Raw genomic sequence first — 27,956 nt, forward strand, 5'->3', positions numbered from 1 at the left:
AATTATCTGCTTTAGTTAAATTATACAATCTGAAAAGAAGATATGGGTGGTCTGATAAAAGCTTCTCTGAGCTATTAAGCTTACTTGGTGATATGTTGCCTATCAACAATGAGTTGCCATTGTCTATGTATGAAGCAAAAAAAACATTGAATGCATTGGGAATGGAATATGAAAAAATACATGCATGTCCCAATGATTGCATACTTTTTAGGAATGAGTTAAAAGATGCATCTTCATGTCCTACATGTGGAGCTTCAAGGTGGAAGGTGAATAGAAGAGGAACCAAAAAGAGTAAAGGAGTTCTTGCTAAAGTGATGTGGTATTTTCCACCTATCCCACGATTTAAAAGAATGTTTCAGTCCTCAAAAATCGCAAAAGACCTCATATGGCATGCACAAGGTGGAGAATTTGATGGAAAAATGCGTCATCCATCCGACTCGCCATCATGGAAGGTAATTGACCATAGATGGCCTGATTTTTCTGCAGAACCTAGAAACCTTAGACTTGCCATTTCAGCAGATGGCATAAATCCCCATAGTTCCTTGAGCAGCAGGTATAGTTGTTGGCCAGTTGTCATGATCACTTATAATCTTCCATCGTGGTTGTGCATGAAGAGAAAATTTATGATGTTATCTTTGTTAATATCGGGTCCACAACAACCTGGCAATGACATAGATATCTATTTAGCACCATTGATTGAGGACCTTAAAACCTTGTGGGAGACAGGGGTTGAAGCTTATGATGCATATCAAAGAGAGGTCTTTACATTGAGGGCTGTTCTATTATGGACAATAAATGACTTTCCTGCATATGGAAACTTATCTGGTTGCACAGTCAAAGGATATTTTGCTTGTCCAATATGTGGATCGGAAACCTATTCACATAGGTTGAAGCATGGGAGAAAGAACTCATTTACAGGCCATAAACGTTTTCTTCCATGCAATCATCCTTTTAGAAAACATAAAAAGGCATTCAATGGTGAGCAGGAGTTTCGATCACCTCCACAACCATTAAGTGGAGAGGAAATACTATTGAAAATGAATGCCATTTGTAATTCATGGGGGAAAAAAAGGGGAAGACATGATAAATCCAATGTGACTTATGCCAATTGTTGGAAGAAAAAGTCCATATTCTTCGAACTTGAGTATTGGAGATATTTGCATGTTCGTCATAATTTGGATGTAATGCACATTGAGAAAAATGTTTGTGAAAGCATCATTGGTACATTACTTAACATCCCAGGAAAGACAAAAGATGGACTCAACTCTCGCCTAGACCTTATGGACATGGGCTTAAGGTGTGAACTGGCACCAAGGTTTGAATCGAATCGAACTTACCTTCCGCCTGCATGTTATACATTGTCTAGAAAGGAGAAGAAAGTATTTTGTCAAACTTTAGCTGAGTTAAAGGTTCCCGAAGGGTATTGCTCAAACTTTAGAAATCTTGTGTCAATGGAAGATTTGAAGCTTTATGGCCTGAAGTCCCATGATTATCATACACTGATGCAACAATTGTTACCAGTGGCATTGCAATCACTTTTGCCAAAGCATGTACGACATGCTATTGCTAGATTGAGCCTTTTTTTCAATGCTTTATGTAAGAAGGTGGTTGATGTGTCTACATTGGATAAGTTACAAAATGAACTTGTTGTGACATTGTGCTTGCTTGAAAAGTACTTTCCGCCATCCTTCTTTGATATCATGATTCATTTAACGGTTCATCTTGTTAGATAGGTGAGACTTTGTGGACCGGTTTATTTTAGATGGATGTACCCATTTGAAAGGTTCATGAAAGTATTAAAGGGTTATGTGCGAAACCGTAACCACCCTGAAGGTTGCATTGTTGAATGCTACATTGCAGAGGAAGCTATTGAATTTTGTACAGAGTACTTATCAAATGTGGATGCAATTGGAGTTCCTAGTAGCACTAATGTTGACCATAAAGTTGGGGCGCCTATTCCTGGAGGTCATATCACCGAAGTTGATTGTACTTTGTTGTTGCAAGCACATCATTATGTGTTGGAAAATACAACTATCATCCAACCTTATATCGAGTAAGGGTCAACTATTTTGATTTTGTGTAGATTACTTAAACTAATTTTGGAAACTTATTGTTACTTTCTTATACATATCTTATAGAGAACACATGAAATGGTTGAAATTGAACAATCCTCGTCAATCTAAGAGACAAAAGTGGCTACAAGAAGAACACATGCAAACATTCACTCATTGGTTGCGAAAAAAGGTATTGAATTTATTCTAAAAATTGCACCATTCTTAGCACTAATCATAAAAAATATTAATAACTATGGTCCATTCAAACAGGTAGAAGTTGCCATTGCTGACAAAGAACCTATATCTAAAACCTTAAGATGGATGGCACATGGTCCTACCCACTACGTGGCCAAGTATCATGGCTATGTTATAAATGGGTGTCAGTACAATACAAAAGACCGTGATGAGTTACGAGTTACCCAGAATAGTGGAGTTAGCATTGTAGCAACAACAATGCAAATTTCTAGTGCCAAGGATAAGAATCCAGTATTTGGTGAGCTATGTTTCTATGGTATTATTACTGAGATATGGGATCTTGATTATACCATGTTTAGGATTCCAGTTTTCAAATGCAATTGGGTTGATAATAAGAGCGGCGTCAAAGTTGATGAGTTTGGGCTGACATTAGTTGACTTCACTAAGATGGCTCATAAATCAGATCCATTCATTTTAGCCTCCCAAGCCAAGCAAGTATTCTATGTACAAGACCAACTTGATCCAAGATGGTCAGTTGTTTTGTCAACTCCTGAAAGGGACTTCTCATTTTCAGCAAAGGATTTTGATGACTTCATGGATAATTCTATTGAACACCATCCTCTCATTACCACCTTGGCACAAGTTGAATCATTTGATACAATGGATGACTCTGATGTCATTTGCATTCGAGGAGACTGTGAGGGATTCTGGATTGATAACAAATCTTCTATGTAACTAAATTTATGACCTTGTTGTTTTGTTGTGAAGGTTGTAACTATCCCATTAACTTGTTAATATTGAAATTCTGCATTTCAGTAAATAGTTTATTTATTTTCTAAGTGGATTAAATTCATCATGTCTCTAAATTTATTGATTCCCTATTTCATGATTATTATTATACACATATCTCAGAGTGATCTAAAGGGTAATACAAGGATATCAATTTGTCTCAGCTCAAAGCTTATGATTTCTAGTTCCATAAAAAAAAAGTTTGGTGAGGATCTTCTAGTAAGTTTTTATTATTATTATTTTTAAATATTTCATGACAACATGTGAATATTGTTATCTAGCATGTAAAATGTTCCTAGTATGTTCATGTTACTAATGTGAGTTCATGTTATAAAAAATTCAATTTTACTTGCAATTAATGGGTATACTTATCATTTCTCATTGATGTGTTATAGGCATGGATTCAAAGGAAGAGAAAACCCTTTCACAAAAAAAATATAGAGGGACAACAAGGAAATCCATGATTATAAGGAATAGGAATAGAGGGATAAAGTTGGTCATAAAGTACAATGCTGATGGTATCTATGTAGGAGAATCTTCTGTGCACCTAACAAGCTACTTAGGTGTATTGGCACGTACGATGGTACCAATCAGATATAACACATGGCGAGATGTCCCTGAACAATTGAAGGATAAGTTGTGGGACTCTATTGAGGTTACTTTTTTTTTTTAACATAAATAAGTTTTCTACAATCTCTATATTTCTTTCAAATTTTGAGAAACTAATGACTTTATAATTTGTAGATTGCTTTTACATTAGACAAGAAAAGCAGAAGGAATTGTATGCTTACAGTGGGAAAATGTTTTCGATCTTTTAAGAATACGTTGACTGTGAAACATATTCTTCCTTTCAAAGATGAGCCAGAGCTTCTTAAGAAACCACCAGCTGGATATCATTTTATCGATGATGAAGATTGGAATATTTTTGTGAAAAATAGGTTGTCTGAAAAATTCCAGGTACAAATACAATTAACATTAAACATACTACATGCATCCACATATATATACTAAGCATCCATTTTAATTTGTAGGAATATAGGGAAGCACAAAAACAGAGAAGAAAGAAGCATATATATAATCATCATCTAAGTAGAAAAGGGTATGCTGGACTTGAAGAAGAGATGGTAAGTTTTTGTTAGTTCTTATTATGGTTTAATTTTATATGATTGTATAAGTAATGAAGGAATATTTTATATGGGTTTCTTAATTGTTTCTTTTCTGACAAAAAAATAGAAATAAAACCACATGTGTCATCTAATAACTATCTTTAATTTTCCATTCCTATTAGATGATTGAAGCTGGCTCCACAGAAAGCATTGATAGGAGTTTACTTTGGAAGAGGGCAATGCAAAAAAAAGATGGCAGCTATGATGATGTGGTCCTACCGGTAGTGGAAAAAATAGTAAGTAGACATTTTGTACCCAAAAATCACATCTTTAAACACCTTATTTGGTTTTACCTATTTGAAAGTTAACTTCATAACTTCCTTTTGTTTTAGGATGAATTGATGAAAGAGTCTCAAGAGAGTGGCATAAGCTATAGTGGGAGCAATGACATACTTTCTCAAGCACTAGGTACTCCTGAGTATACTGGTCGGGTTCGAGCTAAAGGGAAGCACTACACGCCTGGACGCTATTTCAATAGTATGTCAGAACGTGTTGTGAGGGATTTTTTAAAAGCAACTCAAGAACGTCAAGCTAAGTTTGAGGCTGATGTGTTAGCGAGACTATCTCAGATAGGAGTTGCTACACCACAATCCGATGTGAGTAGTTCCAACATGAAATCAAAACTGTTGCTTCTACCAGAAGTAGTGGAGAAACCAATTCGTAAAGTTGAGGAGGAGACCTTACCTATGAAAATAGAACCACACATGAAGGTGTGTTATTTTTAGTTTACATTTCCTAGTTTAATGACGTAATTGTCACAAATTTCTAGATAATTTTCATAAATAATTTCTTCCAATTGCTTTTATTTTTGTTAGATTGATACTTACATTTTAGGTAGATTCTATTACAGTATAATTACTACTAGTAATATTCTATTCCACTACAACTATTACTTGTAAAATATGTAACTTTATGTCTTAAATATAGCCCTAACATAGTCAATGCACTTTAAACTTCATTTATTGATTATTTTTTGATATTGAAATTAACAATTTAATTTACTTTTGAAGGCAAGAAAATGTGAGTTGGCAGTAGGGACCAGAGAAAATACAGTGGCTGGTGGAACAATTGTAATGGATTGTGGTCCCAACTACCTAGTTGTTTTGGATGCTCCCTATGAGTCAAATACACCGCTTCCTATTCCCATTCCTGGACAAGCTACAACAGTTGGAGCGGCAGTGGGCTACCAAGTTTTATGGCCAACCCATTTAGTCAATTTGAGTACTAAATTCATTAAGGTGTGTTATTTTCATTTGCAATACTTTATAAAGATATGTATATCATTTGAAAACATGGTGCTTTCTTTTATAGGGATCTCAAAAAGGGAAAAGACAAAAAACAACAGAAAATGACTTGAAAATTGGTGAAAACCCTCAAGATATCAACAATTTTGATGCATTAGTAGGTCTCATGCTAAATGAGGGGAAAGCACAAGGTGTGGAGGTCCCAAATGATGTATTTGGCGAGAGTTTTAAGACCTTCCTTATGAAAGAAGACATGGATATGATAATTTCATTTAAGGAAGTGTCGGCTAATTGTGTCATATATTATATATGGTAAATAATTTTATAACTTGCTAATGTGTGTTAATTTATATATATATATATATATATATATATAATTTCTTATCAAGGTATGTGGAATTTAAACAGGCACCTACAGAAAAAGCTAAGTGATGCAAGGCTCACCGAACGATTTGCTTTTATCAATCCAGCTTTAGTCTCTAAAGCTGGAATGGGTGAGACAACAAAGGAAAATAGGTCAAGGTTGATTGCAAATCGTTTAATGCATGCAAAGTGTGCTGACTACATTTTTATTCCATATAACCCTAAGTAAGTTATGAAAAATATTAAGTTTTTTTTAAATGTTAAATAGCTTAATCAATGCTAATTAGTAAATAATATCTAATGTACTATTGTAGTTTCCACTGGGTCTTGGTGGCATTGGATATGAGGACAATGACTGCGTACTACCTTGATCCGATTCAAAAGCAACCATGTGATGATCTTAAGGAAATTGTTAACATGTAAGTGTCTTCATTTCCATACTTGAATATAGTGCATAGTATCTAAAATGTTAATTTTCTTTTCCATGTAGGGCACTACGAATTCATCCACCAGAGAAACAAAGATCATCAAAGAGGGAGCCGACATGGGTAAAAGTAGTGGTAAGTTACTTGGTTAGAGTAAGATATATCATATGACCACTTATATCAACCCTAAAATTTGAATATGGTTTTATGTTTTGTCACTTAGATAATAATGACATAAAACATCATGATATTAATGTTTTTATGGTACCATAATTCATATGTGTGCCTATAGTGCCCAAGACAACTAGGAAGTGTGGAGTGTGGTTATTATGTGATGAGATACATGAAAGATATAATTGTTGATCCAAGCCTCCTATCCACAAAGGTATGTACTCATTAATAAATTTTATTAGTTTCTATACTTTAGTAATTTTTTGTTAACTTAACTAATCATCATGTATGTACAATTAATTATTAGTTTAAAGGAAAAAAATCGTATAGTGAAGTTGAGCTTAATGAAGTACGATCTGAGTGGGTTATGTTGGCAACTCAATTGATTCTTACCCATGCTTGAAGGTATAAATTAACATCTATAATGCTTGATTTTCATTATTAATGAAGTCTTGAATGGACTAATTTTTTAAATTTACCATCTTATGTATGCAGATGCCCTCATTTCAGTCCAGTAAGAGTTGTAGATCACATTTTGACGATTCTCAGAAGTTCTCATCTCATGATAAGTAATTTTTTCCTCCATAGTGATAGAATATAATAGTTTTATACATAAACTATTTCAATATAACAAATCAAATTATTACATCATCACCAATGTTGTTACATGGAGAAGTTATTTTTGTTATTGTTGTATGGAGAAGAAGCATATAATTTGTGAACTCAATAAATCAAATTATTATATCATGATCATCAATGTTGTCATTATTATTGTTGTTGTTGCATAGAGAAGTTGTTATTGTTATATGTTTGGACTAAACAAATCAAATTATTACTAATATAATTATCACCATCGATCATCAATGTTATTGTTATTGTTATTGTTGTTGTTGTTATTACATGGAGAAATTGTTATTGTTGTATGGAGAAATTGTTATTGTTGTATGGAGAAGTTATTGTTGTTGGAAAGGTTGTTGTTGCATCAACAGGTTGTTGTTGTTGGATGGAGGGATGGTAGAGAGCTTTTTTTGTGTAGGGTTAATTATTATATTTGGGTTATAATTTTGGAATTGAAAATAAAGGCAAGTTTTAGAATGGTTGTTATTATGACATTTAACCAATGATTTGTAGGTTTCTATTGCCTTGGTTATGCTCTTTTAATTTTTAGTTTAATACTCTTTTTTTCCTTATGGAATGTTATTAGTTAACTAAATTTGGTAATATAGGAAAGTTGTAAGAAGAAATTAAGTCATTTGCAAATGGTTAATATTAAATGTCTTATATTACTAGATATGATGATTTATGATTGAAACTAATTATAAACCATACCTATTGGTATATTCATATATTTATTTATGAGAAATGAGTTTGATATGTTAGACATAGATAAGAAAATATTATATTACATTCCATATTGTAGAATTTATACCATTGAAAGCCTAACTTGTTTCCTCTAACTTAATAATGAACTAAAAAAGTATTTTAATATTTTATAAACAAGTATCAAATTAAACAATTTTTCATCTTCATTGAAGCATAACATCTCATTAAATACCAAGTTATTCTCATTTGCACTTCTTTCATGGACCATTTATAGATTTAGATTTAACTTTCATTGCATGTATATTAACTAAACATAATTTGTTTCTTCTATTAATTTTTTTTAAATGTATACAGGTAAAAGATTTCAAGTTCAGGAGTGGATATGCAACCAACAAAAATACTTTTGGCTATAAATACTTTTGGCTTCTTCTTGTAATATTATTTTTGATAAGGAATTTGGAGACCTTGTTTTTTGGTACATGTGTACTTGTTTTATATATGTTGAAGTTGGAAAATATGCTTGTAAATATTTTGATACATTTACAAATTTGCGTATTAATTAACTATGTAGACATTAGTTCTTTATCATTATATTATTCCCAAATTTATTCAATTTCTTTTGGAAGATGTAATATTGAAGTTATTGTTTGGTACTTTATAAATAATCATGCAACCAAAATTACATATAACAGGCCATACAAAAATATATCATTTCAACAGGGGGATTTTCAATATTATTATCCACATAAGATGACACTTTTTTTAGTGTCGAAATAGACAAATGATATTTTGGCCATTCCTTGGCGCTAGTGTAAGTGTTAACATAGGTAGATCAATAATGACGTTTTTAACGTGTTAATATAAACCAATCAACAATGACGCTGTCTAGAAGCGACATGGTAAGTGTTAACATAGGTAGATCAATAATGACGTTTTTAACGTGTTAATATAAACCAATCAACAATGACGCTGTCTAGAAGCGACATGGTTGCCTGCACCCATTCCTTGACAGAGGCGGAAAGGACGCTTTCGAGAAGCGTCATCGTATACATTTATTGACGCCTAAAAAGCGTCATTATTACCCTTTTTTCTTATAGTGAGTTACCAGATTTTTTATGGATCGTCCCGCCTTGTGATGGGTTGTGGTTGTGAACGAATAAGAAAGAACATAAGTTTTTGGTGTTAGGGTTTGGTTGAAGAGAGAAGAAGACATTTAGGGGTAAATATGTTTTAAAAAATTAATTCATGTGAAGTGTCTAGTTGGATGATGACATGTAAGAACATAAGGAAAAGTCATGCAGATAAAAGGAAGAAAAAAGGGAAGTATTCAAACCAAAGAGGAATAAGTCCAAGCTTTTGTTGGGCATGAACTCATAGATTAACATCTTTTCTTCTCCCTTGATGTAGCAACCCAAAAGTCTAACAAGATTCATGTGTTGGAGTTTGACGATCAGTCTAATCTCAGTTTTAAACTCCACCAATCCTTGGTTGGAGCCCCTTGAAAGTCTCTTCACTGCTATTTCTTGCCCCTCAGGTAATTTCCCCTGCAAAAATAATCCACAATCCACAATCCACAATCCAAAAGGAAGCTTTAATTGGGGTACTTAAAACAAAGAATGTCCTATTCCTATTACATGCCATGGATTAATGAAATAATAATATTTACCTTATAAACCGGGCCAAAACCACCCTCTCCAAGTTTATTTTCAGATGAAAAGTTATTCGTGGCAGCCACAATAGAATCAAAACTGAACAGTTTAAGATCATGAGCCCCCCTCTTTCCATCATGTTCAACATCTTTTGAATCACTAAAGCTGTTTGAAGTTGTCAATTCAAGCAGCGCAGCTTCCTCCATTTCTCTCTCCCCTGTTATACCACAAGTCACAAGTTCAATCCAACCCATTAACAAATGGCATTACTATCATCAACAAAAGTTCAAATAAAATACTACCTCTGAATTTTCTCCTTGAATAGTATAAGGAGCCCGTAAGTAACAAGACCACAAGTACCAACAAGACCACAAGTACCACTCCTGCAATAATGACCCATATCCACCAACTGCTCCCTGCATAGATAGAAGTTGATAAATTTTATGGTTAGAGCAGAACTGAGTGAAAGAGGGTCTTTTATGGTCTTGATATAGCTCCTCTAATGGTATTTTGAATTTTTGATCACCTATTAGGGTTGTAAATTCAATAAAAATGTTGGATTCATCAACTACTTTGCTTTGGTTACTTTCAGGAATGCAAAAATACAGAGAGACTCTTACCCGTAACTCGTGATGAGGATAAAACATAGAGCTCCTCCTGATTTGCGTCATCCTTGAGGACTAGTGCAAATTTTGTACTCCAAAACCGACATCCAGTTCCGTTAGTGTATAAACTATTATAAGCAGTACAAGAACAATCATTCCAGCATAAAGCCTTACAATCCCTAAGGCCCAAGCTCGATTTTTCTTTTATTGATGATGGTGATCCTGATATGAGAACCGATTGCTTCATGAATCCGTCTTTTCTAGTCCTGCAAGTGGGTGGGTTTTGCACTGCACACCCTGGATATTCTTCATACCTAGCGCACTGATCGTCCAGCACAAATACAGGTCTACTAGTGTAAAAAAGTCCCCCTTCCGAGGTCAATACCCAGTCTGAAACAACTCCTTCTGGAACTGAATAGCTAAAGTAAATCTCGTTTGCATTCGAAACACTGTTAAAACTGTAGATGTTATTGAAAGTATCAGAGCTCATCAACCAAGGAATGAACTCAAAGCTCCTATCTTTCAAGGTTCATAGGTGCCCCCTCGGCGTTTCATCACCAATTGTGTGCCATTCCATTCCAGGGTAAAAGTCCCAGGAGCAGGCACTTGTTCGCTTATCCATGAAGCAAGTGACCAGTTTCGCCTGGTTTTCAAGTTGATGCCTAGTTTCATCCCAGGCAGGAGGGTGTCTGTAGGATTATCGAAACTCGCCCATAGTTTCTCCTTCAGAGATCCATCCGAATTGAACTCTTCCAAAACAAAATTTCCAGAATCAAGCAGAGTAGCTGTTGAGTTTCTGGCTGCTTGATTGGAATTCAGGACAATTGGATCACCCCCACTATGCGTGATCATCAATTTGCCATCAGCATCCAGCGTGAGATTTGCATCGGTGCCGGATATAGCCTTGTCTCTGTTAGCAACCCAAACTTTCTTGTGATAATCATCAGTTGTGTACCATATTCCTAAATAACTGCCAGATTCCAGGCTGAAGAAGCCTAGAGTAAAAGTCCCTTTTGCAGAAACCAGTAATTTTTTCGAGAATTGAAGCTCTTCCCCAGGTTTGATGGTGTCTGTCTGTGCACCAGAAATGGAAGGCACTACTCCCAACCACATACATGACAAACACAGAGACAAAATTGCACTGCTAAGGCACATGCTGCTTTCCATTTCTCCTATTCCAAGTTTCTCATGTCCATGCTTTCTTGCTTTGTGTTTATCTTTCGGCCTTCAACCGCACAGTACGTTGAAAATGTCATGGGTGATCTTCCAGATATCTCACAGCATCCTTTTGGAGCCCAGTCTTCTTCGCCTACCAGACTAATTAAGGATATTGCTTGGAAAGTATGGGCATAGATTTTGGGTGGGGACCAGCAGTTGAGAGTTGAGAGAAGGGTGAGCATTTCTGTTCCTTTTCATTGGGCTTTCTTGGACTTTTCATCACAGCATTGTCAAGGGAAAACTCAAAAAAGTTTGAAGAAGGATTGGTGAATTTTGCATTGTAACACCATCACCATGTTTAGGTTGTAGATGAAGCAAGGCTGCTACAACTGATGATTCCAAATATAAATAAATATATAGTAGGAATGAGAATTATGGTCCAACACTACTACAAAAATAATATATGATGTCACTATTTATGGTGTCGCATTTAAAATAATGACACCATTGAACTTAAAATTTATAAAGGTGACACATCATATAAAAAATCTTCAATTAGGATAGTTAGATGATGCTAATTTCATATTTATGGTGTCATTTTTTGGAAGTGACACCATATGAAATAAAAAGTTTTAAATTTTATTACTTAATGGGCCCTTTTTAAAAATAGTGAGTAGGAACAATTTATGAAAAGTCCATTGTTTCCATATATACATTAACTAATATAAAAGATCTTATTGCTTAACCCTAACCATCGTTTTCTTCTCCTTCTTCTCACACCCATGGTCGGCACACCCATAATTGATATTCTTTGCTTCGTAAAATCTCGGGTAAGTCAAAATCTCTTATCTACCATCTTCATTTTTTTTATTAATGCAAAAACCTTTGTTAGTATAATTGTTTTATATCTCTTGATTTAGTATATCTATGATGTGGGTTTTGTAAATGGTGTTTTTTATCGAGTTCCAGGGAAGTAAAAACTAGGTTTAACTTTCTAACATATTTTTTGTTTCATTGCTAATAAGCCCCAAAACAAATGAAAACAAGAAAAATGAATTATTTTTAAAAATTTTGTCTAATTGAGAATGAGAGATACACTAGTTTGTAGTAATTTTTCGCATAAAATAGTATTTTATTGAAGACTTGACTATATTTGATACTTTTTTCCACCGTGCTAGGAGCTTTTTGGTGAAGTCTAACAATAGAGATTGACATCTACTACAAGATGATACTCAATTAATCCAAAAGCACTTAAGTTATTTAGGGTTTTCTTCGGTTAACCTAAGAAAACATTCCCACTTTCTTTGTATTGAGTCACCTAAATAGAATAGAATATTGGGTATCAGAGTCGTAAAGGGTATTATAAATATGACTTTTTTTTTTTAGAGTCACCTACATGGAATGAATTATTGGTAGGTGAACAAAATATTGGGGTGATTGTAATAGTTGAATTAGTAAATGGAAGATAAGTGTATGTTGCTTTGTTTATTCTATAAAAACAATAATTTTAGTAGTTGAAATTTACATGCTTTGTTGTTTTATAAAAACAATAATTTTAGTATTTGAAATTTTAAAATGTGAATGAAATGCCTGAAAATATGTTTTGAAAAATAGGATAGTAATAAATGGAAAATAACTCATTTCCTAAAAATATTTTGATAAATTAAAATAATATGTGGTTAAAATATATTTTTGTGAAAGTATTTAAAAATGAATCAAAATATTAATAATTGTTATTTTGTTTGAAAATAATTTAGGAATATAAAATAATATTGGGGATAATTTTTGAGTTTAAATTAGGTTATAAATGGTTAATTTTTTTAGGACTGTCCTTTTTGAAAATAATCCAATGATAATTTTTTTAAATAAGAATGTTGAAAATAATTTTAAAAATAAAATTTTGTTGGCAATGATTTTTCTAAAAGTATTTTAGGCATAAATGGAAATTTCTTGTATGAAAATAAGAGAATTTATATATATATATAATAGACATAAAAATAGACTTCTTTGATATTTAATAAACAAGTGAATTTTTCTCTAAAAAAAAGAATAAAATAAGAATTTCTCTATATAATAAAATAATTTATATATGAGATAGTTTTCAATAAGAAAGTTTTGAAAATAAATTTGGGATAAAATATTTTTTAGTAAGTTTTGTTTAGATAATTCAAGAATAAAGTGGTTTATTAACTTTTCTTAAAAAATAACATTCTTCTTTCTTTTTTGAATTGATCAATTTTTTTAGAAATAAAACTGTTAGATTCTATTTTTTGTAAATGTTTAAGAAATTCTAAAAAATTCTTTAAAAATGAAATGACCTTTCTACCACATTTCTTGTAATAAATAATTGTTTTTTTTTATACATATTGTAAAGTAAAAAAAAAAGTCTTTGTTTAGTTAACCTAAGAAGACATTCCTACTTTTCTTTGTGTTGAGAGTCACCTAAATGGAATAAAATATTCAATATCATAGGAGAGTAAAAAGTATTGTAGAAATGATTTTGTTGAGAGAGTTATCTAAATGGAATGAGATATTGGTAGGTGAATAAAATATTATGGTGATTGTAATAGTTGACTTAGTGAGTGGAGAAGAAGTGTATGCTTCTTTGTTTATTCTATAAAAACAATAATTTTAGTAGTTGAAAACGTGTATAAAATGACTGAAAATATTTTTTGAAAAATAAGAAAATAATAAATGGATAATAGCTCATTTCCTAAAAATCTTTTGATAAATTAAAATAACTTGTAGTTAAAATATATTCTTATGAAAGTATTTAAAAATGAACCAATATATTAATAATTGTTATTTTGTTTAAAAATAATTTAATAGTAAAAAAATAATACTGAGTTCAAATATGACTACTTTGTTATGAGATTCATTAAAGAAATAATTGTTGATTTTATAGTTATTGCATCAAAGATTTTACTCGTTTAATGAATTGTACATAATTTCATACTTTCAATTATAGTGATATTAATGTTATTCTCATTTGATTTCAGTTTGATGACAAATAAAACATATTCTCAAGTAGAATTTGATGAAATTAGAGAAAAATAGATTACTTTTGTGTTATAACTAATCATGAATCATATTGATGTATCGTGATCATTCATGGTAAGTCCCTTAGTTGTTATATGATTGAATTTTCCATTGATATTGTATAACATTACTTATTCTTTACGAATTATTTTTATACCAAAATGAGAAAAAGAAAAAAGAAAAAGAAAACATTAGTACTTAGATTTGTTTATTGTTTATAACATCACATTTTTATTTTCAATAAGTACTCTAAAACTCATTAAACAATGAAATGCAGGTATACACTCTTGGGAGGACAATATGAAGAATAAAAAGAAAGGAGAAAGAGGCAACAAGATTTAGGTTTTTAGATATGACTCTTATGTCATACATTATAGGACATAAATGTTACTTTATTTGGAATTGAGAATTTTGGGTTTTTGGATGCAACTCTTGTGTCATTTTATGGTTAGCCGGTTTTATGCATATGAAATGCAAGTATACATGAATGTTGGGAAGCTTAACATTTCTAAATCATGTTTTAATGTGTATTCACTTTTCTTTTTTAGTTTTGGTGGGTTTGATGTGTTTGATGTACTATCATTTTGTGAACATTTGATATACAAATATTATTGGATGATGTAATATGTTACAAATTAATTCATAAGCATTATGAAAATATAAGTTAAATGTAATATGATTATTATATTTATGGACAATTTACATAGGTTAGTCTTATTTATTAATAAGCATTACAAAAATCTACAAACTAATCAACAAAAAACAACCATATCTTCCATAATCATTTACAATGATGTGACACCATAAATTAAAGGTGATACATTTAATGTGACACCATAACTCAAAGATGATGCATTTAATATGACATCTTATATATCTCATACAACTCTATATCAAATTAAGCATCACTAAAAATATATGGTGTCTCTTTTGAATGTGTCACCATTTATCTGCTTTGGTGTCACTTCCAAATACGTCACCAATTGATACCCTCTATGGTGTCAGTGGATAAGGTGACGCTATGTTGTAGTGACACCCTATGTTTATAGTGACTTATTATAAATGTCACCATATATCTTTTTCCTTGTAGTGCAAATTGAAATAAATTATTAAACATGTACCATTTTATTGGGTAAGATAATTTTTTTGTTTTAGTCCCGCAATGGCTGCCAAATGGACTTGAAACAGTCATTTTTTTCCAAATGGGTAGCTAGTGTTTGATATCCTAAACTTCTTATTTTTGTTCAGTGTAACCTTTAAGTTAAATGGAGAAACAGTAAAAGGGCCACATCTTTTCTACCATGTGAGCTGACACTCACACGCACGCTCCTACTTCTATTTCAGTGTTTTTCTTTTTCTTAAATAAGAAAAAAGAGGGTGTAGGGTGTTCATGATAGCAGATTTCAAATGGGTCTCTCATGTCATCTTGACCGCTTTTATTTTTGTTCCATGCCACCTTTTGGACAGCCAGTACAAGGTCACCTCTTCTCTGCCATGTGTGCTGATCCTTGAAAGGATGATAAAGTGTTGAAGAACATCAGGTCCTTAAATTTAGGAAATTATGGTACAACTATCATAAGTCAAACTTTCTATATATTAGGAGTGCTTCTAATTTACAGGGATGGTTAGAGTTAGTTTCCAATGATAAGAATTAGGTTGTGTTTGTTTTTTGGCTTAATAGAAAAAGCCAAAATATTTGGCTTAATAGAAAAAGCCAAAATATTTGGCTTTTTCTATTCAGCCAAAAAACAAACACCTAGTCAGTTTCCAATCATATTTTGAATTTTATGAATAGGATTATGTTACCACATAAATATGTACTATTTGTTTTATTCTTGAATTAGAATTTCTCACATCATGGTATCAAAGCAATTTGCTCTCTGGGATTCATTGTCATTGATAACCTGTCTAAATTCATTCTTGGGCCTTAATCACCATAAATGTACTCTATTGTCTTTTGCTTTTTCGGCTCTCTTATTTTTTCAGAATCTAATCAATCTGTTTTTGGATTTTTCAATATTGGATATGTCAGAAATCATACCAGCCCCATTAATCAATATTACAGAGTCACCCATGGAAGCATCCCAAAACCATATGACTAGAGAACTTCATAATATTCAGATTGCATACCGCTAAACAAGAAGGAATTATCTACAGTGGTCACAACTAGTGAGGATGTTTTTAAAGGGTAGGGGAAAACTGAGTCATCTCACTGGAACAGGCCCAAAACCTGAAGATCTACAATTTATTGTTTGGGACAAAGAAGATTCTATGATTATGTCATAGTTATGGAATTCAATGTTACCTGAAATCAATAGAACATGCAATTTGGGAAACCGTTTGGCAAAGGAACTAAAAAATACGGGATGCTGCCTGAATTTGTGAATTGAATATTAAAATCTCCATTACAAAACAGGGTAGCTGATCGATTATCGAGTGTTACAATATGATGACGAGTCTATGGCAAGAGGTAGACTATAATCAAACATTCAAATGAAGTGTTTTCCATCATCCATGCTGAAAAAAGTTGAAAAGGGGTGTGTGGACCCCACATTTTGCTCGATGCGTTCCCACTCGATGGCGAAAACTCGCTTTTTTATTTTGTTTGGTAAAAATTTGATTTTTAGAAAAAGACTTGGAGTCGCCACTTATTTTTCTTTTATTTTTAAAGAGAAAAACAAAATAAGAAAGAAAAACCCTAAGTGTGACTCCTGAAGGAAAAAACATATCATAGAAAAACCGAGTCTGGGTCTGGGGGTCAAGTTACTCATTGGGAAGGTACGGTGGTGAGTCATAGCACCCCTTTAAGCCCATATACGTACGACCTCTACTAAACGAATTGAGGAAATTGTGACAATTAATTAATTAATTATGGATACCAAAAAAATAATCAATATACAAGTCATGGTGAAAATTAATATGCACAAAAACAATGATGGAATCTAATTACAAAAATACACAAAATAAATAATAAGAGAATTATGCAAAATGATTTATTGAATTAAATAAATAAAAGATATTAAAAAAAGTTGTAAAGAAATTTCAAAGGATTTTATTAAAAATGATTTTAAATTAATGATTTCCATTTATTTACTTATAAAAAAGAATCAATTTATTTTCTCAATTTCAATTGTATTCAATTTTAAAAAAAGCTATTTACACTTATTGTATCAAAAGAATTTATTACAAAATTTCAATTTGCGTACAAAAATTATTTTTACTTGCTTTTACTAGAAAATAATGAATTTTTACAATTTTATTTACAAAAGTATTTAGATTCATTTTCATTTAAAAGATTGATTTTTATAAATTATTTAAAATAACATAACTTTAATTGCAAAAGAAATTTTAATTAAAAAGAAAAACAAAGATTTAAATTCTCTATTTCTGAAACGCTTTTAATCCCATTTTAATTAAGGAAAAAAAATTCATTTGAAAAAATATTTTTAGACAATTTTATTAAAAATTAATTTTTGGAACAACTTTATTTACAAAACAATTTTTGGACAATTTTTATTAAACAAAGAAATTTTTGAACAATGTCATTAAAAACAATTTTTCGAATTCTATTAAAAACAATTTTTTGGATTTTTCTAAATGCATTTTTCTGAATTTTTATAAATAATGAAAAAAAAACTTTCTTTTATTAAAAAGAACATTTTAAAATTAGTATTTTATTAGAACATATTTACTGAATTCTTTCTCTCATTTAAACAAAATTTCTAATTTGTTCGCTGTTCAATTTTGTACACACTCAATAAATATATACGAACAAATATTTACAAGAATTAATTAAAATAAAACCAAATAAAAGTGGGAAATAAAATATGTACCCAAATAAACTTACGACAAGCTCCACGTGTCATCAATTTGTACTCAGCCAACAAGATTGTAGAATGGGTCTATGCAAAAACAAAAAATAACACAAATGTAAATATCCAGAGATGTATAAAATCCTAAACAAATATTCAAACCCAAATTCTAATTTCAAATTAGTCCCATAAATTTCGTCAATTAAAATGAGTCCAAATTACCATAGGTCTTAACCCAGAACATCTAAATTAATAACAAAAAATACAAACACAATCAACCAAACCTAAAATGAGATAAATTAAAATAAATTCTACTAGACCTAAATATAATATTTCATAATTTAAGCTTAGTTTAATATACATCACAATTGTCCCATGTCCAAATTAAACAATTCAAATTGGCCAAGCCCATATCAAATATTCAAATAATCCAATAAATCCCACCAACATTATGGGTCCTAAAATTCACATCAATTAACAAGCCCACATAAAACAAAATACATGGTCAAGAGAAACAATATTTCAAGCCCAATCCAATAAGCCTAAACAAATAACAACTTAACAATAGACCCAAGTTCAAATAAACAATATGCAATCGATATAATCCAAATATCCCCAAATTAATCACCAATTACAATATACCCACAAACCCAAATTAACAAATTTCAAATTAATTCACTAACAATAAATAAAATCAAATTACGTATTAATCTACCCACAACAAATTAACCCCAAATTTCATATTAATTCAACAATCCAAATTTCACAAACAACAATTACTATTAAAATAAAATAAAATAACAACAATAACAATAAAAATAATAATAATAACAATAATAATAACAATAATAATGATGATAATAATAATAATAATAATAATAATAATAATAATAATAATAATAATAATGGAAAATGAGTGATACGGGAAGTGAGAGAATGAGAGAAAAGGGAGGAGGTCGTCAGCCGACTGGGGCTCGCCGACAGTGCCCGACCGATGATCTTCTCGATAAAAAATAAAAATGGGGGTCCGACCCTCTTGAGAAAACGGGAGGAGAAAAACTAAAAAAGAAAAAAAAAAGAGAATGGAGGAGGAAGAGAAGAAAAAATGGGGAAGAGAGGAAGAGTAGTAGAGAAGTTGGGGAAGAAAAGGAGGGAAAAATTTGAGGGAAAAGAAAAATGGTGGGATGGGGGGGGGGGAAAGGGAGTTTCAGGGAAGAGAGAGAAAAGTGAGAGGGAAAAAAATTGAGGGAAAAATGAAAAGTGGTTGGTGGTGAGGAGTATGGGAGGAGAGAGAAGAAGTGGGTGGGTAAGGGTAGGTGGAGGAGAAAAACGAAGAGAGAGGAGAGAGAAAAAAATAAAATAAAAAATAAAAAAAATAAAAAAATAATATAATATAATGTAATATAATAATAATAATAATAACAAATAAAAATAATAAGTAAAAAAAATAAAATAAAAATAAAATAAGATAAAATTTTTTTTACAAAATAATGAAAACAAAAAATTAAAGGGTGAGTGGGCCTAAAATAACAAATGTAATCGGGATTTAAAATTGAGCTCAAAATTAATGTAAAAACAAAATTGAGACAAATTTTGGGGTCTACAAATATGCCCCTCTTTGGTAGAGTTCATGAATAAAGTGAGTATATACACGAACGAAACGAAGTGAACTTTGCTGAAGAATAAGAAAGACCTCCAAATTTGTTCCAGTATGACATGGGCTCTCTTAAACCAAAACAAGAACAAAGAGTCTCTAAATGTCTAAATGAGTATGCCTAACGGCTCCGAACGCCAAAACTAAAGGAACATGATGGCTTTGAACGCTTAAATGGACAATGGCTCTGAATGCCAAAATGAAGACATGACTCTGAATGCTAAACTAAAGAAGATGATGGATCTAAAATGTCAAAATGAAGAAGATAATGACTCTAAATGTCAAATTGAAGACATGGCTCTAAACGCCTAAAACTGATAGAGATGGCTCAGAATGCCTAAAACTGATGAAAGTGGCTCCAAATGCCTAAAACTAGGAGAAATGACCTTGAACGCCTATACTGAAGACATGGCTCTGAACGCCTAAAACCAAAAGAGATGGCTTTGAACTCCTAAAACTGGAAAATACGGCTCTAAATGCCTTAAGCTAATAAATACAACTTTGAACGCCTAAAACTGGAAAAGACAACTTTGAACGCCTATGAAGAAAAATGGTGATTTTGAATGCCTAAATGGTGAAAATGGATCTGAATTGTGAACAGACCCTAAATGCTAAGAATGACTCTGGATCATAAATAAGAAGAATGACTTTAGGTCATGAGCTAAGGGCTCTGAATGCTAAGAATGACTCTGGGTCATAAATGAGAAGAACGACTTTGGGTCGTGAGCTCAAGGCTTTAAATGGATGGCCAATCAAGATGCTTTCTTGCTCGTGGTGCCGGGTCGAGGCCACTCATAGGTGGCTAGAATGATGAAAATGAAACATCTCAGGGATGTGAAGAATAGGAATGACTCTGGGTCGTGAGGTCATGGCTCAAAATGCCATGAATGACTCTGGGTCATGACGTAATGAGTAGCTCAGGGTTACAATGAATGGCTCAGGGCTAGGTGAATAGCTTAGGGCTATGAGCTCCAGGCTCTATGACTGATCAACTAGAAAGAGAATGCGATACACAAACTCCAAGTCATGCCACTCATGGGTGACCAAATGATGAAGGCTCAGCTCAAGATTGGAAAGACTCTAGGTCTTAAATGAGAAAAATGACTCTAGGTCATGAGCTCAGGGCTCCAAATGGAAAGAATGACTCTGGGTCATGAATAAGAAGAACGACTCTAGGTCATGAGCTCAGGGCTCCAAATGGAAAGAATGACTCTGGGTCATGAATAAGAAGAACGACTCTGGGTCGTGAGCTCAGGGCTTTAAATGCTAAGAATCACTCTGGGTCATAGATGAAATGAACGACTTTAGGTCGTGAGCTCAGGGCTCTAAATTGAAAGAACGACTCTAGGTTGCAAGCTCAGGGCTTTAAACATCTAAAGTGAAGAAAATGACTGTGAATGCTAAACTAAAAGAAAATGACAACCCTAAATGCTAGCAATGTGGCTTTGAGCACCAAACTAAAAGAGAATGACAACTTTAAATGCTAGGAATGCGGCTCCGAACGCTGAACTAAAGGAAAATGGTGGCTCTAAATGCCAAACTGAAGAAATATGGTGGCATATAAATGCCAAGCTGACCAATGGCTCTAAATGCTGAACTAAAAATATGATGGCTCTGAATGCCAAGCTAACTAATGGCTCTAAATGTCGAGCTGAAGATATAATGGTTCTGAATGCCAAGCTGACCAACGGCTCAGAATGCCTGACTATGAATGATGACTTTTAGACTCCAAACTGTGGAGATGTGGTGGCTCTGAACGCTGAGTGTGAACAATGGCTCTGAATGCAAAATTGTGAATGATAGCTCTGAACGCCAAACTAAACATACGATGGCTCTTATGACAGCTCTGAATTCCAAGCTAAATAATGGCTCTGAATGTCAAACTACAAGCACAACTTTAAATGTGAAACTGAAACAAACAACGACTCTGAATGCCAAAATGAAAATGCAACTCTAAACACCGAATTGAAAGAGATATGGTGGATTTGAACGCCTAACTGAAGAAAGACATGATAACTCTGAATACCAAACTGAAGACATGGCTCTGAATGCCAAACTAAAAAAACTAATAACACTAAATACTAAAGACGAAGCTCTAAATGTCCAAACTTAACTGACAGTCCTGAATGCTAGGAACGTAGCTCTAAACGTGGAAAATGTGGCAATGAATGCCCGATCATGATAGGATGATGGCTCTAAACGCCAAACCAGAGATGAGGCTCTAAACACCAAACTGAAAGCATGGCTTTGAACACTAAATTGAGAACTGACATCCCTGAATGTGAAATTGAGAAGGAATGATGATGACTCTGAACCCCGAAACTGAAAATACGACTCTGAACATCAAGCTGAAAACTGATGATGGCTCTGAATGCCAAAACTGAGAATGCGACTTTGAACGTCAAACTGGGAAGTGATGATGGCTCTGAACGCCGGAACTGAGAATACGACTCTGAATGTCAAACTGAGAAGCAATGATGGCTTTGAACGCCAAAACTGAGAAGCGACAATGATGGCTCTGAACGCCGAAACTGAAAATGCGACGAGGATGGATTTGAGTGCCGAAACTAAGAAACGGTGATGGCTTTGAACGCTGAAATTGAAAATACAACTCTGAACATCAAACTAAAAACCGATGATGGCTCTGAACGCCAAAACTGAGAATGTGACTCTAAACGTCAAACTGGGAAGTGATGATGGCTCTGAACGTCGAAATTGAGAATGTGACTCTAAACGTTAAAATAAGAAGTGATGATGGTTTTGAATGCCGAAACTGAGAAGCGACAATGAGGGCTCTAAATGCCGAAACTGAGAAACGACAATGATGGCTCTGAACGCTGAAACTGAAAATGCGATGAAGATGGCTCTGAACGCCGATACCAAGAAGTGATGTCTCTGAACGCCGAAACTAAAAATACGACTCTGAACATCAAACTGAAAATCGATGATGGCTCTAAATGCCAAAACTGAGAATGCAACTTTGAACGCCGATATTGAGAATGCGACTCTGAACGCCGATACTAAGATGCGGCTCCTGAACGCCGAAATAAAGATGTGGCTCTGAACGTCGAACAAAACAACAAGCATCTGAATGTCAAAATGAAAATGTGGCTCTCAACGCCAAATGGAAAATGAACAACAACTCTAAACACCAAACGAAAAAGGTGGTAGCTTTGACGTCGAAATGAAAATACGACTCTGAACACCAAACTGAAGATACGAATCTGAACGCCAAAATAAATATGTGGCTCTGAATGCCGAAATGAAAATGCGGCTTTGAACGCCAAACTAAATATGCGACTCTGAATGCCAAAATAAAGAAAGATGGTGTCATTAAATGCCAAAATGAAAATACGACTCTGAAGGCCAAATTGAAAAGAGGTGGTGGCTTTGAACACCAAACTAAAAATAATAGCTATGAATGCCAAGCAGAAACAACGGATTTGAATGCCCAACTAGACTAATAACTAGGAATGTCAGGCTGAGAAAGACGACTTTAAACGTCGTGACTGAGAAGACATGGTGGCTCTGAACGCCAAGTTGAAAATGGACGACTCTGTACATCGTATCCGAGAATGGATGGCAACTCTGAACTCCAAACGACAAGGAAACGATGAGGAGGGGGGGGGGGGGAGGGAATATGCCCTAGTGTAGCATGCCGCCACAACTCTCCATCCTCTGACAAGGTATAAAAGAGACTCCATGAGCCTCAAGAGATGCTTTGCTAGCGAGTTGGAATGATCAAATCGACTATAAACATAGTCGTGCAACCCATCCGTCTGGATCACGAGGCTTAACGAGATGTCACAATGAGTCAGACGTCTCTATCTTGAAATGCTCTGCTGGAGGAATCCATCGTCATCTCAAATGGGTAATCCACTAGGGAGTCTTAAGAGAATAATCCGCTAGGGTAACTACCATGATCTCATCAAAACAATCTACTGCGGAGTCATGGATAGCGGGACAATCACAACCTGAATGTCATGCTCCATCGAAAGCTCATTTCGATGAAAATCACAAGAATAGTGACCAGTAAAGCAAATACAGTATCTCTCGGCCGAGTGATGAAAACTATAATAGATCCGTGAGAGAAGGATCATCTCCATAGCTAAAGGAAGGAATATGCCCCAGCATGGCATTAGATGTACCTGATCTGTCCTGATAACTCAAGAATAACTCCATGGGGATGCATAAAAGATCTGACATGTACTCCACTGAAATGGTGTTGTGGGAACCTATGCGCCTGGAGTAACTTCACCCAAGAATCACGACAATATCGGAAAATATGAGCCTGACTGAAAGACTCAATAAAGGCTCCAATAGAGAATCACGATAAAATGAAATGGAATCATCAACCTGGCGCATATATCATAACTAGGGATGATCATACGAATAAGTGGGGATCTACAAATCTCGACCGACAGGGCGAATATGCCCCAGTATGGCATCGAATGTGTGACAGGTCAGAAAAATCAAATGACATGAAATCATCAATCATCAACTATGCAATCCTGGTCATCCAAACCCCATAACTGAATCATAGCCACAGATCTAAGATGTACTTCTCAGATGGAGAAGCATGATGGCATCTAAGTGCCGAGAAGTGCAGGCCTAGCTGGATGTCTCTAAGGAGGCTTCACTGAGGAATCATCTTAAAAATAGTGAACAGGTCATCGTCTCGATGATTATCCCGTAAGTGGGAGTGATCACACAGCTCCATGAAGATATATAACTCTCATCCATGACGAAAATATGCCATAGTATGGCATCGAATGTACGATAGGTCAGAAATCAGGTGACATGGAATCATCCATCATCGAACATGCGATCTCCATGATCCAAATCAAATCCAAACATCTAGGGAACGTTTCTTGGAATAAAAAGCATGACAACAACCAAATATCGAGAAATGTGGGTCTGGATGAATGGCTCCACATAGGCTCCACTAAGGGATCATCATAAAAATAGCAAATAGACCATCATCTCAGCGTACATCTTGCAAGTGGAGATGAGCATGCAACTCTGTGAAGATCTGTAAATCTCGCCCGAGACGGAATATGCCCCTGTATGACATCGAATATGTGATAGTTAGAAAATTAGGTGACATCAAATCATCCATCATCAAATGCATGATCCCGGTAATCTAAACACAACTGAATCAGATCTAAACATCAAAGATGCGACTCCCAGAAGAAGAAGCATGACGACATCCAAATATCAACCAGATCTCAAACACTTGTCCAAGTAGAGGCTGTTGAAGATGACATTTGATCCCATGGCCTCAGGGCGGTCTTAAGACACGGAACGTAATGTAGGCCAAGGTGATAGGGTGATAGAAATGAAGGAAAACTAGGCTCAAATACCCAATGATAAAAAACCCATGCCCTCATATATGAAATGCAACATGTATAGTGAATCCTATGAGCCATAGACCTGAGAATGCCTAATGTGAATATGATGTTGATGAGGAGACAAAAGAAGCAAAAGGAACTGATATTGATATGTGTAATGATGATGCGAAGAGAGTGTCAAACCCGAGATGGGTTGTTGTAAGAAAAGAATAAGACGTGAAGTGAAAATGATGAATGAGAAGCAAAAACGAGGATGATGATGAAACAAATAACACAAAGAGGAGTAGTGATCAACTCAAATCAGACATGGAGTGAACTCACATCAACAATGAACGTAATGATGCAATGACAATGACCTAGAGCTTCTAAGAGAAGGTCACTCATCTCCTTCTCAAAATATACAATAAAAATGAATACAAAGCATGGAGGGTCTCGGAAAGCTCACACACGAACTCCCATCAACAAACATACTCAATTAAGTGACCCTCGAACATCAATATACACACTCAATGATAGAAAATAATACACACATGCAGTTTTTTTTTTTCATTTTTTTCATTCATTTTTTTTTTCAATTTTTTCATCATTTTTTTTCATTTCATTTTTTTTCATCATTTTTTTTCTTTTCATTTTTTTTTACATATATACAAATGTACACACCTTGAATATGAACAAAATAAGCCCCAAAGATGATATCAATAATGGATAGACACACTCTCGAGCGCTAAGGTAACAAAAACTCTCTCTGACAAGATGACCTTCTCAAACTAAGAATCTCTGAACTAGTGTCCGTGGGATAGACAGTGGTAATGATGTGACTACCCTCCGTGTAATGAACTGAGGAGGATCACCACTCAGGGTGGAAAGAATATGAATCAAAACAAGTAGTAGATAGAATAAAAAAAGAATAGATGAAGAACACAACCAATGAGATACAATGGAATGCAGTGATGCAGTGATAAGGAAAGATAATGAGAAGTATGCGCCCCTAGGTCTAAGGCTCATGGAACTCCCAAACAATGAATGCATACACTAAAGGGCCCTTATCCTAGTGTGAAAAATGTGAGCAAGGCGATAAGAAAGAAAGACTGTAATATGCATGCGAGACTCAATGGGCTAGCAACGGACTATATATCAAAAGGGAATAACAAGGTATATGGCTTACCGAAATGATGATCACCCATCCTACGACCATGGTCTCAAACATAGTACCTCTTTAGCTGATCCACATTGGTCGGCTCCAAGAATTGGTTTCCATCTAAATCCATCAACCATGTAGTGCCCTCTAGGGTCAAGTTCCTGATGAAATAAGGTCCGCTCCAGTTGGGTCTGAACTTCCCTATAGGATCTTTAATCAATCCTCTTATGACCCTCAAGACTAAAGTCACCTCTCTATAATGGTCAATCAACAATCTCTACTATCTTCCCCCACCAGCGGGAGATGAAGGAAGAAATGAACTCATCTAATCTTTGTCTGAAACCCTCAAGCTCTCTCCTCGACACATCTACGACAGTACTAAATGAAAACTGTCAAAGAAACTCCTAAGCTAGGTCATCCCATGACTTGCGTCGTGAGGACTCCAAAGATGCGAACTAATGCTGGGCTGCGCTACTCAGAGATAAAGGAAACATGGTGATCATCTATGACTCGTCTAACCCATGGGCCCTCTTCACAGTACTATAGAGTCGAAGATGAATACATGGACAACCAATGCCCATGTACCTCTTAATGTCAAGCATCTTGAACTTGGCCGGTAGACTGGCCACTGGTATACTATCAAGATCATCCCAAGTCGATGAACTGTCAAATACTCTCAACTGCCTGATACACTATTCAATATGATCCATACATGCATAAGTATCCTCAAGGACTGTGGTCTGGACTACTACAACCGGGGCAACCTCAGAATGACCATGTAATATATAGGGTGGAGCCTATGATATTGTCGAAACAGGTGGTAGTAGTGAAGGTGGTTGTCATAAGGCATCTCATTCTGAACTATGGGCTATCTAATCTGTTGACTGTCTATCTCCCGCCTGAGACTAGCCAAGACCTCCTAAATAGAAGCCATGGCAGTCATGAACTGATCAATTGTGACAACCCGCTGATCCATGTTTGATCTCTCGGAAAAGCAAACTAATCTTCCTTCTACTCTGACCCAAGATGACAAATCCACACTAAGAATGAAGAACCAATCCTGAAGAGCATGAAACACAAGATACCTAAATAGAATCCATGGCATTCGTGAACTAATCAACTATGATAGTCTGCTGATCTATGCCTGATCTCTTGAAAAATCGAACTAAGCTCCCCTCTACTCTAACCCAAGATGGTAAATCCACACCGAGAATGAAGAACCAATCTTGAAGAGCATGAAGCACGAGATATGATATGCACATGGAAAACATGGAAGAAATGCTAGTCTGAACTAGAATGAGCAAGGCATCAAAGTGTAGAAGGGTTGTCCGACTGTAACTCAAACCCATACTGATCTTTGTACACTCTTAACTGGAGACTAAAAGAAGGAATATTGAATCCTACCTATGATCAAAGAGGCTCTGAAGGCCCTCAGATGCACCCACGTGTATGAAGGGAGTCCTAATCGGAGGATCTACGGTTCAACCTACGAGGTCAAGGTGGCTCTAAATGGATATGGGTGGACTTTAAAAGATCCCTAGCAGAAGCGATCATACCCTCCGATGGTACGCAACCCTTTGCACGCCTCCGAAGAGACAGGACACTTCCATGCAAGGTGGTCATCACCTCCACACATGCACTACCTCGACATCCCAGGGGTTTTTTTTATGGTGAAACCTCTCAAAACTCTCAACTCTCAATGGTCCGCTAGAGTGCGCAATGACGGTGTGGGTGCATTCGAAAATCCTATGAAGCTAAAGTAGAAAAAAGAAACACACTGATCACACAAATATCCATGAAACCTAGCTCTGGGCTATACA

At 34.4% G+C, this 27,956-nt stretch overlaps 2 protein-coding genes and 1 long non-coding RNA gene across 3 annotated transcripts; 2 read left to right on the top strand and 1 right to left on the bottom strand.

The window, feature by feature from the left end:
* The first annotated feature begins 3,618 nt into the window (after positions 1 to 3,618).
* On the top strand, positions 3,619 to 8,318 carry LOC104879889 (uncharacterized). The gene is made up of 12 exons (XM_059737702.1): positions 3,619 to 3,693; positions 3,783 to 3,995; positions 4,070 to 4,162; positions 4,327 to 4,440; positions 4,537 to 4,914; positions 5,215 to 5,442; positions 5,516 to 5,760; positions 5,857 to 6,036; positions 6,126 to 6,230; positions 6,302 to 6,371; positions 6,903 to 6,976; positions 8,085 to 8,318. The coding sequence occupies exons 1-12, from the start codon at positions 3,619 to 3,621 to the stop codon at positions 8,086 to 8,088; spliced, it is 1,779 nt and encodes a 592-aa protein (XP_059593685.1). The 3' UTR covers positions 8,089 to 8,318.
* A 624-nt stretch (positions 8,319 to 8,942) lies between these two features.
* LOC104879888 (G-type lectin S-receptor-like serine/threonine-protein kinase B120) lies at positions 8,943 to 11,278 on the bottom strand. The gene is made up of 4 exons (XM_010654309.3): positions 10,000 to 11,278; positions 9,682 to 9,795; positions 9,397 to 9,596; positions 8,943 to 9,274 (listed from the first exon to the last, which is right to left on the bottom strand). The coding sequence occupies exons 1-4, from the start codon at positions 10,472 to 10,474 to the stop codon at positions 8,987 to 8,989; spliced, it is 1,077 nt and encodes a 358-aa protein (XP_010652611.1). The 5' UTR covers positions 10,475 to 11,278; the 3' UTR covers positions 8,943 to 8,986.
* A 518-nt stretch (positions 11,279 to 11,796) lies between these two features.
* On the top strand, positions 11,797 to 14,728 carry LOC132254040 (uncharacterized). Its single transcript, XR_009465962.1, has 2 exons — positions 11,797 to 11,972; positions 14,459 to 14,728. It is a non-coding gene; the product is annotated as an uncharacterized LOC132254040 (long non-coding RNA).
* The last annotated feature ends 13,228 nt before the right edge of the window (positions 14,729 to 27,956 follow it).

Source organism: Vitis vinifera, chromosome 7 (genome assembly GCF_030704535.1).
Source record: "Vitis vinifera cultivar Pinot Noir 40024 chromosome 7, ASM3070453v1".
Classification (NCBI taxonomy): Eukaryota; Viridiplantae; Streptophyta; class Magnoliopsida; order Vitales; family Vitaceae; genus Vitis; species Vitis vinifera.

Coding starts and splice junctions, on each gene's coding strand:
- LOC104879889 (XM_059737702.1), top strand. CDS start 3,619: ATGGTACCAATCAGATATAACACATGGCGAGATGTCCCTGAACAATTG. Junction 3,996..4,069: donor GGTTGTCTGAAAAATTCCAG/GTACAAATACAA, acceptor TTTAATTTGTAG/GAATATAGGGAAGCACAAAA. Junction 6,037..6,125: donor TTTATTCCATATAACCCTAA/GTAAGTTATGAA, acceptor GTACTATTGTAG/TTTCCACTGGGTCTTGGTGG.
- LOC104879888 (XM_010654309.3), bottom strand. CDS start 10,474: ATGAGCTCTGATACTTTCAATAACATCTACAGTTTTAACAGTGTTTCG. Junction 9,796..9,999: donor ATCCTCATCACGAGTTACGG/GTAAGAGTCTCT, acceptor CTATCTATGCAG/GGAGCAGTTGGTGGATATGG. Junction 9,275..9,396: donor GTTTTGGCCCGGTTTATAAG/GTAAATATTATT, acceptor TTATTTTTGCAG/GGGAAATTACCTGAGGGGCA.